A 16,617-nucleotide genomic window follows, 5' to 3' on the forward strand; every position below is an offset into this window, starting at 1 on the left:
ACAGCCAAAAACACAGAGCGAATTGACTTGCTGCAGCTTTTTTTGTGCAAGGAAAAAATCCTGAACATGTGCACAGCACTTCAGAATTCTCAATGACTTTTCTGGCATAAGGTTATGTGCCCACGGGACTCTGTATCTGCGGATTTTTCTGCAGCTAAATCCGCAGCATTCCCCCGGAATCCGCACCTTTTCATAGGTGCTGATTTTGTGCGGATTTGTTGCGGATTTGACGCGGATTTCGTTGCAGATTTTGCGATTTATTTTTTTTTTTTTTTTTTTTATTCAATTGAATAGGCAAAATCCGCACGAAAATCCGCAACAATAATTGACATGCTGCAGCATGGGCACAGCATTTCCCAAATGCCATAGAAATGGCTGGGGAGTAGTTGTGCTGCGGATTTCTGAAAAATCTGCGGCATTTCCGTGAGAAATCTGCGGCAAAATCCGCACATTTTCCGCAGCGTGGGCACATAGCCTAAGGATTTCCTTGCAGATTTGTGACAAGACTTCACCTAAAAAAACTCCAAAAAGTGAGAAAAAAGCATTGTGAGCACACGTTTAGAATTTGGCAGGAAAAACACAGGGGAAAAATGCACATTTTTACCATATTTTCAATGTGTTTTCGGTCCGTTTTTGCTGTGCATTTTTGGTGCAGATTTTTCCCATTCATTGCATGGGTGAAATCTGCAGCAAAAATGTTGAAATAATTGACATGTTAGGGCTCATGCGCACGTTGCGTAATTACATGCATTTACGCTGCGTGTTGCACTGCACCGTAAATGCATGCGTCCTGCGTCCCCAGCACAATCTATGTGAATTGTGCATAATCCTTGCGCACTTTGCTTTTCTGAACGCAGCGATTTGGATGCTAAATATTTGACCCAAATCCGTGCGTTCATAAAAGCAGCGTGTCAATTATTCCGTGCGCTATGGATGCAGCTCCCACTCTGTCTATGGTGGGGGTAGCAGCCATAGCGCATGAAATCGGCTTTTTTTCTTCTGAAAAACTGCATCCATTGGGCCTAAAACACACTTCCGCTTAAAAAACGTACGTGTCTCACGGTCCGTTTTTCGGGTCCGTGTTTCGTTTTTTATGAGCGTTTCTCCGGTACGTATGACATCCGTGTGATGGCGTATGCTAGCCGTGTGTGCGTGTGGAATGGCTGTGTATGCGTACGTGTAATGTCCGTGTGAAATGTTTCGTGTGTGATGCTCAATGTTGTTGATACATGTCGGCTGACAGTAGACAGAGTTGCGCGATGAAAATGAACTCGGGTGAACTTCACCCGACTTCATCCTGATACCACGGCTCTGTCTATGTCGCGTACTGATTAGCGGTCACCCGTGAAGGACTCACGGGTGACCGCTAATCCCCTGAGTGACTGAAGTGAGCAGCGCGATTTGCGCTGCCGTCACTCAGGTTACCCGCGGCCAGCTGGAGTCCTCCCCCCGAGACCGCAACTCTCCTGTGACTTCATCGCTGTCACTCGGGCGACTTGCAGTCACAGTTGGAGGATCCAGCGGTGGCCGCGAGTAACCTGAGTGACATCATCGCTGATCGTGCTACTCACCTCAGTTGCTGCGTGGAGCTGACAGGAGCCGCGGTGTTCTTCTGCAGCTCCTGTCACCTTCATGTGGCAGAGCTGGAAGCGACGCGGGACCTCCGTGGGTTACGCCGGACATGGATGGGTTTTTGGGGCTTAATAAAGTGGTGAACGAGGGTATTTGTTAGTGTTTTTTATTGCAAATAAAGGATTTTTCGTTGTGTGTGTGTTTATTAACTTTAAATTACAGGTTAATCATTGGGGGTGTCTCATAGACGCCTGCAATGATTAATCTAGGACTTAGTGGCAGCTATGGGTTGCTGCCATTAACTCCTTATTACCCCGATTGCCAACGCACCAGGGAAAATCGGGAAGAGCCGGGTAGAGTTCCAGAACTATTGCATCTAATGGATGCGGCAATTCTGGGCGGCTGCTGGCTGATATTTTTAGGCTGTGGGGCTCCCCATAACGTGGAGCTCCCCATCCTGAGAATACCAGCCTTCAGACGTATGGCTTTATCTTGGCTGGTATCAAAATTGGGGGGACCGCACGTCGTTTTTTTTAATTAATTAATTAATTAATTATTTATTTTACTGCACAGTATAGACACGCCCACCAGCGGCTGTGATTGGTTGCAGTGAGACAGCTGTCACTCAGCGTGTGGACATGTCTCACTGCAACCAATCATAGGCACCTGTGGGCGGGGGAAGCAGGGAATAGTAGATTGATTAATGAACGGCCGCCTTTTTCAAATGAATTGAAGCCGCGTATCTTTGGCACAGCTGTTCTTCGCCGCGCTGATGATCGGGGATCGGTAAGTATGCGACAGGGGAAGATACAGACCGAGCGCAAAAGGGATCATGGCTGAGAACAGCAGAAAAAAAGGTAAGTAGACTGACATTTAACAAAAAAAAAAACCACATTGTTCGTTTAAAAACGCACACGGACGGTACGTGCTGAACACAGACATGCTACGTGTGCCGTCCGTGCAGGCACGGACCCATTGACTTAGCGGGTCAGTGCCTCCGTGCTGACCGCCAAAAACGGACATGTCGGCCATATGGGAAAACGCACACACGTACTAACCACACGGACACACGTTCCGTGTGATTTTACGTGTGTGTGCCTTCTCCCATAGGGTAACATTAGTCAACGTGTCTCCGGTACGTGAAAAAACATACCAAACACGTTCCGGAGGCACGGATGTGTGTTGCAGGCCTTATGCAGTGTTTCTGCAGCGATTTGAAGCGCACATGAGCTTTCAAATCGCTGCAGATTATTCAGCAGGTACGTGCGAACAAGGCCTCTCACATTTAAAGATGTACCAAATCTGCAAGGAGAAAATTCTCAACATGTGCATTACACGTCAGGATTCTCATTGGCTTTTCAGGCATCAGGATTCCCTTCAAGATTTGTGACAAATCTTCAGTCGCAAATGCATAAAAAAACCTAAACTGCAATGTCTACACACCGCCTTACTCACCTCTCCTCCTGTCCCACATTGCTTCTGATGTCGGTCACAGCTGCATGGTCCCGGACTGTGTCTCCCCCCTCGCTCCTCACTGCTGATGGCGTCTGATTGCGTTGGCGATCACTTTCATATTCACTGTGCAGTAAGAATGACACGAAAACCTTATTGTACAAGTCATTGCACTAACAGATAGCTAATATATATATTTTATTTTTTTTATTTTGTACTACTTTAAGGCTGTGTGCGCACTTTGCGTTCTTCATGCGTTTCCGCAGCGTTTTGAACTGCAGTGTTTTAATGCCAAAATGCATGCGTTTTCATTTTCAAGCAAAGTCTATGGGAAATAGAGCTTTCTTGTGCGCACAATGCTGTTTAAAACGCAACGTTTCAGTTGCAGAAAATTTGGCAAAAACTTAGCATTTAAAGAAGCAGCATGTCAATTGTTTTTGCCATTTTGGTATTTGGTAGCGTTTTGCTAACATTAGAGTCAATGAGAAATGTCAAAACGCAACCTAAATCAAAATCCCAGCGTTTAACATGCTTTTTTGATGCAGAATACATGCTTTTTTTGACAAAATAAACACATGCGTTTTTGACTTTATAATAAGGGCATGATATGTCCCTTTACACACACACACATAGTCCGACAATTAGATTATTAAAAATCCATAATTTAACTTTATTTTATGCATAAATATTAAAACACAGTAATATTTTTAATTAAATTAGCTATTTTGTGCATGATTTTAATTATGATATTTGTTATCAATTTTCCCGTTTTTTTCATAGTTTTTGAATGTTTTAAACTTTATTTAGTAGTGTATTTGTATTCAAAACGCATCTGACTTTAAGCAATGAAAAAGCATGTAAATCGCGGTAAAAACGTGGCTAAAACGCAAGCGTATGTTTAGCGTTTTTGTGGTCAAAAACAAATTTGACAAAGACAATTTCTGCCAGAGGATGCGTTTAGAGCTGCAAGAAACTCAACGCAAAGTGCGCACATAGCCTTAAAAAGTAAAAAAAGTTCCATTTGCATTATTTTTTTTATTTACTAATTTTTTGCAGCTTCTTTTATGCATCTTTTTATTGCGTTTTTTTGTTCTTGGCTTTCACTGGTGACAATGCAGCCAAAAATGCAGAAAGAATTGACATGCTGCAGATTATTTATGCAACCAAATCTGCAAGCAAAAAGTCCTGAATGTGTGCACAATGCTTCAGGAGTCTCATTGACTTTGCTGGCATAAGGGTATGACCGCACTTTGCGTTTCAGCTGCTTTTTATGTCCGTTTTGAACTGCAGCATTTTCATGCCAAAAGGCATGCGTTTTGCTTTTCCATGATAGTCTATGGAAAATGTAGATTTCCTGTCCGCACTTTGCGTTTTAAAACACTGCGTTTAATTTGCATAATTTGTGACAAAAACCATGCGTTCAAAGAAGCAGCATGTCAATTGTTTTTGCCATTTTGGGTGCGTTTTGCTAACATTGAAGTCAATGAGAAGTATCAAAAAGCAACAAACATCAAAATTCCAGCATTTTACATGCTTTTTAGGTGCAGAAACACTGCGCTTTTTACTTCAAAAACGCATGCTTTTCTGACATTAAAATAATGGAATAATATGTCCCTTTACACACACACAGAGTCTGACAATTAAATTATTGAAAATTATGATTTTATTGCTATTTTAGCAATAAATATTATAAAACCGCTATAATTTCATTAAATATAACTATTTTCATAAATAATTCAAAAATTATATATGTTTTGCTTTTTTTTCTCTTTTTTCATTCTGTTTGACTATTTAATCTTTATTTAGCAGTGTATTGATGTTCAAAACACATCTGTCAAAACGCAAGGGAAAAAGCATGTAAATAGCGTTTTTAGCGCTAAAATTCTGAAAAAGGCAACTTTGGTTAAATCAATTAATTAAAAAACGTGCGTTTAGAAATGCACCTAGAATGACGCAAAGTGCGGTCATACCCGAAGAATTTCCTTGCAGATTTGTGACAAAACTGCACCTAAAAAAAATGCATTAAAAAAACGGAATAAAAATTCGCTGTGTGCACACAGCCTTAGGCTATGTGCGCACAGTGCGTTTTTCGTGGCGTTTTTGCGCGTTTCTCGGGTGCGTTTTTGGCCTCAAAACTGCAGGACTTTGCTTCCCCAGCAAAGTCTATGGGTTTTCATTTTTGCTGTCCGCACACATCTGTTTTTTTTACCTGCATTTTTGGGTAAAAAAAAAAAATGGACATGTCAGTTCTTTCCTGCGTTTTTCTGCGTTTTCTCCCCATGCAATGTATTGGAAAAACGCAGCAAAACGCAGAGATCAAAAACGCAGCAAAATGCAGCCAAAAACGCACCAAATCGCGGCAAAAACGCATGCGTTTTTTGATGCGTTTATTCGACGCAGGTGCGTTTTTGTGCGTTTTTAGTGGCCAAACACGCACAAAAACGCAGCGTCAAAAAGACGCAGTGTGCGAACCTAGCCTTAGGGTACGGGCACATGTTTAGAATCTGGCAGGAAAAAGGCAAAAATGTTTTCACACGTTTTCAGTGCATTTTTGTTTTGTTTTTGATGTGCATTTTTTGTGCAGATTTTTCCCATTCATTGCATGGGTGAAATCTGCACAAAAATGCTGAGATAATTGACATGTTACAGATTTAGGGCATGTGCGCACAGACCACTGAGGAAGGATTTCCGGTCGTGATGGTTACTATACCCCCTTAAAACTTAACCTAAAAATAATACACCGACTGCATGCGACTTGGTTAAACAAATTGGCCACAGCAGCCTTTATTACCTATTATTAACATACTACCACAAAGGGGGCGCCGTCCAACGGGCGACCCCAAACACACAATAATAGGTAACACATAATAATAAACGGTACATGAAACCCTATGTAGGCCCGGTCCAGAAACCCTTTCCTACACCAATATCCCTGGCCGCAACACTCCGACCCAGAGATGAGGTATTAATCACCCCACGGATTAATACCCCCCAAACTTTGCAGAACCCCGTGCCTGCAATTTCCCGGAACCCAGAGACACCATACCAAGACAGTGCCTCTCGGTCCAGCTACAAATCCCTTCCAACCGCTTCTGGACCAGACCTACCCCCGCTGCTGCGACAAAACATACATCCCTTTTATAACAATTCCTTGTTGTCTTCTTGTTTTTGTTTTTTTTTTTTGAACATAGTTAAACAAACTCACAAACACAAAAAGGGGAGGGTGGGCGGGAATCTGTCGCCGTCCGGAGTCCAAAAGGGGAGGTAAGACCCTCCCTCATCGCTTTTATACTCCCCCCCCTCCTCTACAGGGATCCTTTCCACCAATCCCCTATACCTTCCCATAATGCCCCTCATTATAACTTTATTAACCCCTCACTCCCTCCCTTCCCTCTGGTCATGTCGCCCCTCCCCCCTATGGGGTCCATGGCTTTCTTGACCACTGAGGAAGGATTTCCGGTCGTGATGGTTACTATACCCCCTTAAAACTTAACCTAAAAATAATACACCGACTGCATGCGACTTGGTTAAACAAATTGGCCACAGCAGCCTTTATTACCTATTATTAACATACTACCACAAAGGGGGCGCCGTCCTACGGGCGACCCCAAACACACAATAATAGGTAACACATAATAATAAACGGTACATGAAACCCTATGTAGGCCCGGTCCAGAAACCCTTTCCTACACCAATATCCCTGGCCGCAACACTCCGACCCAGAGATGAGGTATTAATCACCCCACAGATTAATACCCCCCAAACTTTGCAGAACCCCGTGCCTGCAATTTCCCGGAACCCAGAGACACCATACCAAGACAGTGCCTCTCGGTCCAGCTACAAATCCCTTCCAACCGCTTCTGGACCAGACCTACCCCCGCCACAGGACAGGACACGTGACACCTTACGTGGCCTAGACCCGCCACACGCCCAAGGCTTGCTCCACACCATCCCGCAAACCCAGGGCCCATAAATCAGAACCAATGTCATTAAGATGAACCCCATCACCTCTCCGAAACTGCCACTTCGCCGATTCCAGGTCCACATGCCTCACCACCACGCCGCCGTTTCTCCGCACGAAACGCGCAACCACCCTGTTCACTTGTGCCCGGGCGCGATTAATCTTCTCAACCGACCGGGCCCCCCTCCACCATAATCTGGCCACAATATCCGACCACACCACTATCAGGCCCGGATACCTTGCCCATAACCGCAGTAGGTCGATCTTAATGTCCCGAATCAGATCGCGGGATGCCCGCGAACCCAGGTCATTACCCCCCACGTGCAAAACCAACACGTTTTGGGGTCTGTCCATCCTGCAATAGTACTCGAATTCCGGCACGACCCTGCTCCATTCCATGCCCCGCACTCCAATCCACTTGACCGATGCCAGCGACCTGTCCAGACCCAACTGCCGACCATTCGGGCGAGCGTCGGCCCGACGGGCCCCCCAAAAAACGAACGAGTGCCCCAGGATCCAGATCAGACACACTCCTACAATAAAGGAAACAATTTTAACAACAACACCAGCATTCCAGATTGCCACAAAGAACAACAAAAACCTAACGGCAGAACAAACAACTCCCCACCAGAGCCCTCAACGAGATAATAACTGCGGGCGCACATAACCACGAAAACGAGAGGACTCCCACCGACCAATCCGTCTCACCATGTCATCTCCAAGACCCCAACGAGAAGCCTCGGTAGCCGCCCCAATCCTGAACGAATGGGACCCGTAATCCTCTGGGCGCTCACCCGCCCAGCGCAAACAACTCCTCAGCACTGCCACAAACTGATAACGAGACAACCAAGCCCCGTCCTCGTGACGTAGCAGCGGGCCCGGAAGACCGCCCCGCAGACCACAAAACTGACTCACCACCTGCACCGGGCACAAGCCATCCCCTTGCACCGCATACAACACTACCAACCTGCCCCGACCCATCTGGTCCGTCTTGGACCGCCGAAGCCGACACTCCACTCTCCGTCCCACTACCGACACATCCTCGAATAGCAAACCACCCCCAATCACCCTTGACGGGCTCACCAATTCTCCTATCCGAAAAGCCCCGAAAAAAGCCAACACGAAAGCAGTTTTAAACAACACCGTCTCATACGCTGAGACACAAATGCCCTGCAAACCATCCACCAAACGCCGTAACAAGTCCAACGAAATGGGCCGCCTAGTGTCCCGCACCTTCACCCCTTTCCGAAAACCTTTCAAGGCTTGCCGTACCCGAAAGTCCCTTGAAACGTCCTGCTCACCCCTAACCTTTAACCAGAAGGCCACGGCCGCCACCCTAATCGCCACCGCCGACGCTGACCTCCCAGCCCTAAAATCCTCACTCACCAATGCCAAGAGCGCCAGTAAATAATCCGCTCGCCCGTTACCAAACATCTCACCCAGTACTGCCTGCCACTCAACCCACACCTTAGCATAACGGCACCAAGTCACCTCAGTCACCGAATTCCTAATCAAACCCGCAATCACTGCCTCACCAGGCTCCACAATTCCTCTGGGCACACCGCTCCGACCTCGTCCGCCCCCGGCAGTAACTCCCGAAACCTGTGGAACTGAAAACGAGATAAAGCGTCACCACCCCGTTATCCACCCCCGGCACATGTTTTGCAACCACATGAATATGCCACAACAAACACTTGAGCACCAAATGCCGCAAATATGCCACTACAGGTCCAGATTTCGCTGACAAGCTGTTGATTGCATGTACAACTGCCTGATTATCGCAATGGAAGCACACCTTACGTCCCGAAAATTGCGACCCGCACAACTCCACCGCCACCACTATTGGAAACAACTCGAGCAAGGCCAGATTTTTTGACAAGGCCACCCTGTCGCCAATCCTCAGGCCACCTTCCCACACACCAATGACCCTGAAAAATGGCGCCGAAGCCCGCCGACCCGGCCGCATCCGTATATAGTTCCAGAGCATCATTGGGCACCACCTTCTTCAACCACAAAGTGCGGCCGTTAAAATGTCGCAAGAAGACGTCCCAAACCAACAAGTCTGCCTTGATCTCCCGCGTGACCCGCATGAAATGCGCCGATGACCGTACGCCTGCCGTAGCTGCCGCCAACCTCCTGGCGAAAACACGCCCCATCGGCATAATCCTGCATGCAAAATTCAGCTTTCCAAGCAAAGACTGTACCACCTTAAGCCGCACTTTTTTTGCTGCCAGCATTGCTGCAACCGCACTCCGCAAATCCACAATCTTGTCCTCTGGCAACCTACATTCCATGGCCAGCGAGTCGATTTCAATCCCCAGGAACCGCATAACCGGCGACGGCCCCTCCGTTTTTTCCTGCGCCAAAGGGATCCCGAACCGATCCGCCACTCTCTGCAAGGCGAACAACAAACCAGCGCAAACCATGGAACCCGCCGGACCAACACACAGAAAATCATCCAAATAATGAATAATGGACGACAAGCCGGACACGTCCCGCACCACCCACTCAACAAAGGAGCTAAAAGCCTCAAAATATGAACAAGAAATCGAGCAGCCCATGGGCAAACAACGATCAACATAAAACTTCCCGTTCCACCAGCAACCCAGAAGGTGCTGACTCTCCGGATGCACCGGCAACAAACGAAACGCCGATTCTACATCCGCCTTTGCCATCAATGCACCGCGTCCTGCCGCCCGTACCAAGTCCAACGCTTTGTCGAACGAGACGTAGTACACCGCCGACAATTCCGGCGCAATGCCGTCATTCACAGACGACCCCTCCGGAAATGAAAGATGATGAATGAGCCGAAATTTATTCGGCTCCTTCTTTGGCACCACCCCCAGCGGGGACACCACCAAATTACTGCACGGAGGGCTCTCAAATGGGCCCCCCATCCTGCCCAGCTCAACCTCTTTACCCAACTTCTCACCCACAACCATAGGGTGGTCCCTTGCCGACCGTAAGTTGCGACAAACCGGAGGCAATGCCTCAACCGCCGACGGAATCCGAAAACCGTACAAAAAACCAAACCGCAAAAGCGACGCCGCTGCCCCGTCCGGGTACCTACTTAAAAACGGCGCCATCGCCTCTATTTTCACCGGCGTCCTCCCTTTTTCCAGACCCGTCCCCAGCCTTGCCTCTCCCTTTCTTAAAGCATTTGGACAAACTATGTCCCCCCCCGCAGCCGGAGCACTCATGCTTGAACCTACACGCTGCGCCAAATTTGCACTGGCCTTCGTTAAATTGCCAGCACAATCCCTTTTTCTGGATCCCCGAGGGCCCGGCTCCCGTGCCCCCGGCACCGCCACGAAAGGGCTGGGTCGGGGCCGCCATCAAGCGCATCCATAAGGAAATGTCCTTATGGTCCCACCGCATGCCTGGCCGCAACGCCTTCCGCTGCCTAAACTGCTCATCATACCGCAGCCATGCCAAACCCCCGTACGTACGATACGCCTCCCCGATTGCATCCATATAGCCGAATAGAGCCGAGCAGTGCTCCGGCTCCTTTTCCCCTACCACGCTAGCCAAAATTGCGAACGCCTGCAACCAATTGGAAAAGGAACGAGGAATGAGCCTATAACGGCGTTTTTCTTCCTCCTCCTTTTCCTTCTTGGAATCGCTCGGCTTCACCTTGTCTAGGTTAAATTTTTCCAGGGGCAGCAGGGAAAATATCTCCACATACTCCCCTTTCCAAATTTTTTCCCTCACCTCTTTTTTGAGGTGCGCCCCTAGCGGTCCCTCAAAGCACACATACACCTCGCTCTTAGCCCTATCATCCAGCCTCACCACCTCATCTTCCTTCTCCTTCTCCTTCTCTCCCGCTTTATCGCCTGCAGGCTCCACTACTCCGCTACCTACACCCGCCCCCACCGGCACCTGCTCGCCGCTCGCCGCCGCCGCGCCATCCACCGCCGACCCTGTCCAGGCCGCCGCCGCCGCCGGCGCTCGCGCTAAACCCTGCAAAAACCCCAGCAACTGACTAAGCAAAACTGACCCCTCTGGCGCTGCCGTGCCCGCAGCCACCTCCCCAGCACCCGCACCCCGCGCCGCAAGCAATGCCGAATCCACGGCTAGCTCACCCGACCGTGACGCGGAGACGGAATTCGATACTGCGATGTCGTCCGCCATCGGCTCCTCTAATTCGTCCCCCGACCTGAGGGCTCCTTCTTCCTCTTCGCTGTAGCCGTCCTCCACCGTCCCAGCTCCAGAGGATGCAGCCGATGCGCCTCCTCCACCACAGCCACCCTCCTGGGCAGCCGCGTGGGCACTGGTGGTGGGCGTCCGCTGCTTTCTTTGCGGCGACAGCCCACAAGACCGTCCTGTCCCCTGGGCCGCCGCCGACCGAGTCCTCTTCCTGGAGGAGCCTCTCCCCGAGCTCAGGGGGCTCCCCACCGCCGGTTCTCCCCCCCCCGGGCCTCCGACCGAGACCTCCCGCTGGGTCCTCCCCCCCCCGAGGGAGACCGCGTCCGCCGGGCGCAGAGCTGATGATCTGAGGGACCTGGCGCGCCCTGCGGGGGTCCCACCGTCCCTCCTCTCCTCCGCAGCCGTGCAGGTATCCGGGTGGCGCCTGCCCACACCGGTCCCCCTGCTGGCTGCCTGCGCCCGGCCCCCCCAACGTCCCCGGGGGGTACTGCTGGCCTCCATCACAAGCCGGGCCCGCTCCTGGTCAGAAGCAGCCGCCGGGACGTGCCCCGCCGCCGGGGGCCCGGCGTCCAGAGCAGGCCCCAGGCTGGACACGCCCCCTCTCCGTGCCTCCAGTTCATGCTGGGCACGGCCCGGTCCCCGGGCTGCCGCCGGCCTGTTCACTCGAGCCCGCGGCCTGGGACCGGAAGTAGGCCCCAGGCCGGGCCCGCCTCCATCCAGGCCACCGCTGGCCTCATTCCATCGCCGGGCTCGCTCCCGGCCGGGAGACGCCGCTGGGCTCTGCACTCCAGCCCGAGGCCTGAGACAGGAAGAAGGCCCCGGGCTGGCCACGCCCCCTTCTCGGCCGTTGCGCCCGCCTCGGAGATTCCTCCCGGCGGCCGGGGCAGACGCTGGAAGCTGCTGCCGCCCGCCCCGCCGCGGAGGGTCCCGAGGGGGGCTCTCACTGGGCCTCCTCGCCCCCCCTGCACCCGGAGAGTACCTGAGCGGGGGCCTCGAACGCCGCCCGCGTCTAGAGGGGGAGCGAGGGGCAGGTGCCGACGGGGACACATAGGCAGCCCTGACGTGGGATTGCACTGCCTGGGCCCCGTGCACCGCCATCGCCGCTCTAATCAGCCGATCCAGCTCCTGGAGGTCCGCCATGCTGGTCCTTGTGGTCCTGGTCCTGGGTCTCTCAATCTGTCGCCGTCCGGAGTCCAAAAGGGGAGGTAAGACCCTCCCTCATCGCTTTTATACTCCCCCCCCCCCCTCCTCTACAGGGATCCTTTCCACCAATCCCCTATACCTTCCCATAATGCCCCTCATTATAACTTTATTAACCCCTCACTCCCTCCCTTCCCTCTGGTCATGTCGCCCCTCCCCCCTATGGGGTCCATGGCTTTCTTTGCGTTCTGTACCTTGCAGAAATGAACGCATCCTCTGGCAGAATTTGTCAATCTCAAATTTGGTTTTGACCACAAAAATGCAGGAAATACGCATGCGTTTTTCTAGCGTTTTTTGCCGCGTTTTGACCGTGTTTTACATGCTTTTTCTGTGCTTAAAGTCAAAGGTGTTTTCAATACAAATACACTACTAAATAAAGTTTAAACATGCAAACACTATGAAAAAAATGGAAAAAAAAATAAATAAATGTCATGCTTTAAATCAAACACAAAATAACTAATTTAAATAAATAGATTATTGTGATTTAATATTTATGTATAAAATAATGTTAAATTATTGTTTGACTTTTTTTTTTTATAGTCGGGCTGGATGTGAGGGCAAAATGAAATGTCACGACCTCACTATCATTTTGACAAAAAAACATGCGTTTTGCATCAAAAAAGCATGAAAAACGCTAGGAATTTGATTTAGGATGCGTTTTGAAAATTCTCATTGACTTCAATGTTAGCAAAACGCAGCCAAAATGGCAAAAACAATTGACATGTTGCTTCTTCAAACGCAGAGATTTTCACAAATTTTTTACACCAAAAACGCAGCTTTTTTTTTAAGCATTGTGCGCACAAGAAAGCTCTATTTCCCATAGACTTTGCCTGGAAATCAAAACGCATGCATTTTTGCATTAAAACGCTGCAGTTCAAAACGCTGTGGAAACGCATGAAAAACGCAACGTGCACACACACATTTTTCACGGACATGTCAAAGGTGCATTTTGCCCTCCGTGAGCCGTGTTTATAGTACACGTGTGATAACACACGGAGAACGGGAACTTTTCTCCTCACCTGTCCCTGGCGTTGCTGTCCGGGGTGCTGATCTTCGGTCTCCGGTCCTGCCGACTTCCCGCTGCTGCTGCTTCCGGCCCGCAGTGAAGTGAATATGCAATGAGCATAATGAGCAGCGGTCAGAAGCAAGTGACAGCAGCGGCAGAGACAGCAGGGCTGGAGCAGGTGAGTAAAATTGTTATTTTTTTCTCAGACACGTGTTTTCTTCGGTGCGTGTCACAAGGAACACCTCCGTGTGGTCCGTTTGCGTTCCGTGTGACACCCGTGATGCCGGAGAAAAACGGACATGTCTACGTGTGGAGCACACGGACATACGTATGCTCCACACGGACACACGGTCCATGGCAGAACACGCACGTGAGCGCAGACCCATTGATTTTAATGGGTCTACGTGTGCCCGTGTCTCCGGTACGTGAGGAAACGGACCAAACATGTACCGGAGGCACGGACGTGTGAAAGAGGCCTAAAGCGGTACCATATATGCAAGGAGACAGTTCTCAACATGTGCATTACACTTCAGGATTCTCATTGACTTTTCTGGCATCAGGATTCTCTTCAAGTTTTTAACTAATCTGTACTCACAAAAAGCAATAAAAATGCAATGTCTACAGTAGAACCTTAGGCTATGTGTGCATGTTGCTTTTTTTTTTTACGCTGCATTTTTGGATGCGTTTTGCTGCGTTTTAGATCACTGCGTTTTGCTGCATTTTTCCAATAAATTGGATGGGTGGAAAAATGCAGGAAAACGCAGAAAAGAATTGACATGCTCATTTTTTTTTTTTTTAGCTCAAAAACGCAGCCAAACAAAACTGCACTGTGCGGACAACAAAAATGAAATCTCATAGGCTTTGCTGGGGAAGCAAAGTCATCCAGTTTTGAGCCCAAAAACGCACCACAAAAACGCTGTAAAAAACGCAACGTGCCCACACAGCCTTACTCACCTCTCCTGCTCTCCCACATTGCCTCTGCTGTCAGTCACAATTGCATGATCCCGGACTGTGTCTCCCCCCTCATTCCTCAGTGATGATGGAATCCGATTGCGTTGGCGATCACTTTCGCATTTACGGCGTTTACTGTGCAGTAAGAATGACATGACAACCTTACTCTACAAGTCAGTGCAATTACAGATACTAAATGTATATACCGTACATTCATTTTTTATTTCTTACTACTTTGAAACAGTTAAACATTAAAAAAAGTTACATTTGTAGTTTTTTTTTCTTTTTTCAATATTGTTATTATTAGATTTCATTTTTTAGCACGCAAGGTGTTGAAAATAATAACATAATACAGTAGAACCTTGGATTACGAGCATAATTGGTTCCAGGAGTGTGCTCTTAAACCAAGTTACTCTTATATCAAATTTTCCCATAGGAAATCATTGAAACGGAGACAATTCATTCCACAACCCAAAAATATTTACTGTATTTATACAAACTTATTACAGTAATACAAAATAATGTACTATATTCATATAAAATGATTACAGTACACTGATACAAAATACTGTACAGTGCAGAAAAATGCAAAAAATAAATTTAACTGCATGTTAGCTTACAGTGGAATTGTTGGTGTGCGGGAGGTACTATAGAGAGAAAAAATGATGTATTAATATGACAATCTTTATTGTAGTACCGCACACACAAAAATAAACAACACATCACAAGTCTATTCTCCCCAAAATAAGGGCAGAACTAAGCCAAATGTGAGGTAGGAATACTGCACAGGCAGATTACAGTACAAGCAATAGCAAGAAGAAAGTACAATACTGTATCCACAAATGCAAATTGATAGACATGTTATATAGTATATACTGTACAATGGTATACTGTATACAGTACATATGGACAGAAAGTTACCTCCAGAGCGGGTCAGAGCGCGGTGAAAGGACAGAACCGTGCACGGTGAGTATTTGCTCTTATTGCAATTCATTGCTCTTAAACCAAGTTACACATTTGTAAAAAGCTTTGCTTGTCTTGTAAAACGCTCTCAAACCAAGTTACTCTTAATCCAAGGTTCCACTGTATTTACGTATTTGGGACTTTTATGGACATCAAAATATCAGTTGTGTCATTTTTCTGTAGATTTTTACTTGAGAAATGGAAAAATTGGGTTGATTTAATACTTTTTTATATTTCTCAAAAATTGTGCAACTTTTCTTTTGACATTTTTATAAGTCCTTCTATTGGGTCTTGAACCAGCAACTTGCTTGACTAATATGATACACTGCAATACCTTTGTAGTACTAACATAGCAAGAAGGAGAGCCTTCATTAGGCCTCCGCCTACCATCAAAACCCATCAGTGCCCTGTGATCACACCCTTAGGTGGGGAGGGCACGGGTTGACAGAGAAGGCTATCCCACTCTATCTAACTGTAAGGAAGTGGCTGGAGCACCAAGGAGTGAAGAATTCCTCTCCCTGAAGACTTTGACCAAAATATTCTTACATGCTGTAATTTGTGTCTTAGGCTAGTTTCACACTTGCGTTGAATGGCATCCGTTGCATTGCGTTGTGTAACGGATGCAACGGATGCGTTGCATATAGTGGCAAAACGGATGCAACGGATCGTACAAAACAACGGAATCTGCTTATTTTTTTCTTTTCTTTACAGTTTTACCGGCAGCAGACTATTGAGAACGATCAGCTGATCACCCGGCTGCCGGATGATCAGCTGATCGTTCACAGCAGCTGGCCGCCGGGTGATCAGCCGATCGCTCATAGCAGCTGGCCGCCAGGTGATCAGCTGATTGCTCACAGCAGTCGGCCGCCAGGTTATCAGCTGATCATTCAGCTGCCGAGAATGTGTGCGGGGGGTGGAGTGCGGGGTGGGTGGAGCCGAGCGGGGCCATGGCGCTGAGGACGTCAGTGCCGGGGACTGCATGGCTGGGGACAGGTGAGTGTGTGTGTGTGTGTGTGTGTGTGTGCGCGTGTGCATCTGTGTGTGTGTGTGCATGTGTCTGTGTGTGTGCGTGTGTACATGCGGAGTGGAGTTCGGGAGGGCGTAGCCGAGTGGGGAAGTGTCGGGCTCCCTGCACACGTAGCCAGGGTAAATATCGGGTAATTAAGCAAAGCACTTTGCTTGGTTACCCGATATTTACCTTGGTTACCAGCGTACACCGCTTAGCACTGGCTCCTTGCACACGTAGCCAGGGTAAATATCAGGTAAGTAAGCAAAGCGCTTTGCTTAGCAACCCGATGTGTACCCTGGTTACGTGTGCAGGGAGCCAGAGAGAGCATGCGCAGCGAAATCCTAAGGCTTCCGATGC

At 48.6% G+C, this 16,617-nt stretch overlaps 1 protein-coding gene across 1 annotated transcript in view; it reads right to left on the bottom strand.

Annotated features, from left to right (window-relative positions):
- The window catches only part of LOC142254310 (receptor-type tyrosine-protein phosphatase eta-like), a 132,168-nt gene that overhangs the window by 32,167 nt on the left and 83,384 nt on the right, over positions 1-16,617 (bottom strand). Inside the window, exon 17 of the mRNA XM_075325358.1 lies at positions 14,292-14,423. Coding sequence (XP_075181473.1) covers positions 14,292-14,423 — 132 coding nt within the window. The remainder of the gene's footprint in view (positions 1-14,291; positions 14,424-16,617) is intronic.

Source organism: Anomaloglossus baeobatrachus, chromosome 10, assembly GCF_048569485.1.
Source record: "Anomaloglossus baeobatrachus isolate aAnoBae1 chromosome 10, aAnoBae1.hap1, whole genome shotgun sequence".
Classification (NCBI taxonomy): domain Eukaryota; kingdom Metazoa; phylum Chordata; class Amphibia; order Anura; family Aromobatidae; genus Anomaloglossus; species Anomaloglossus baeobatrachus.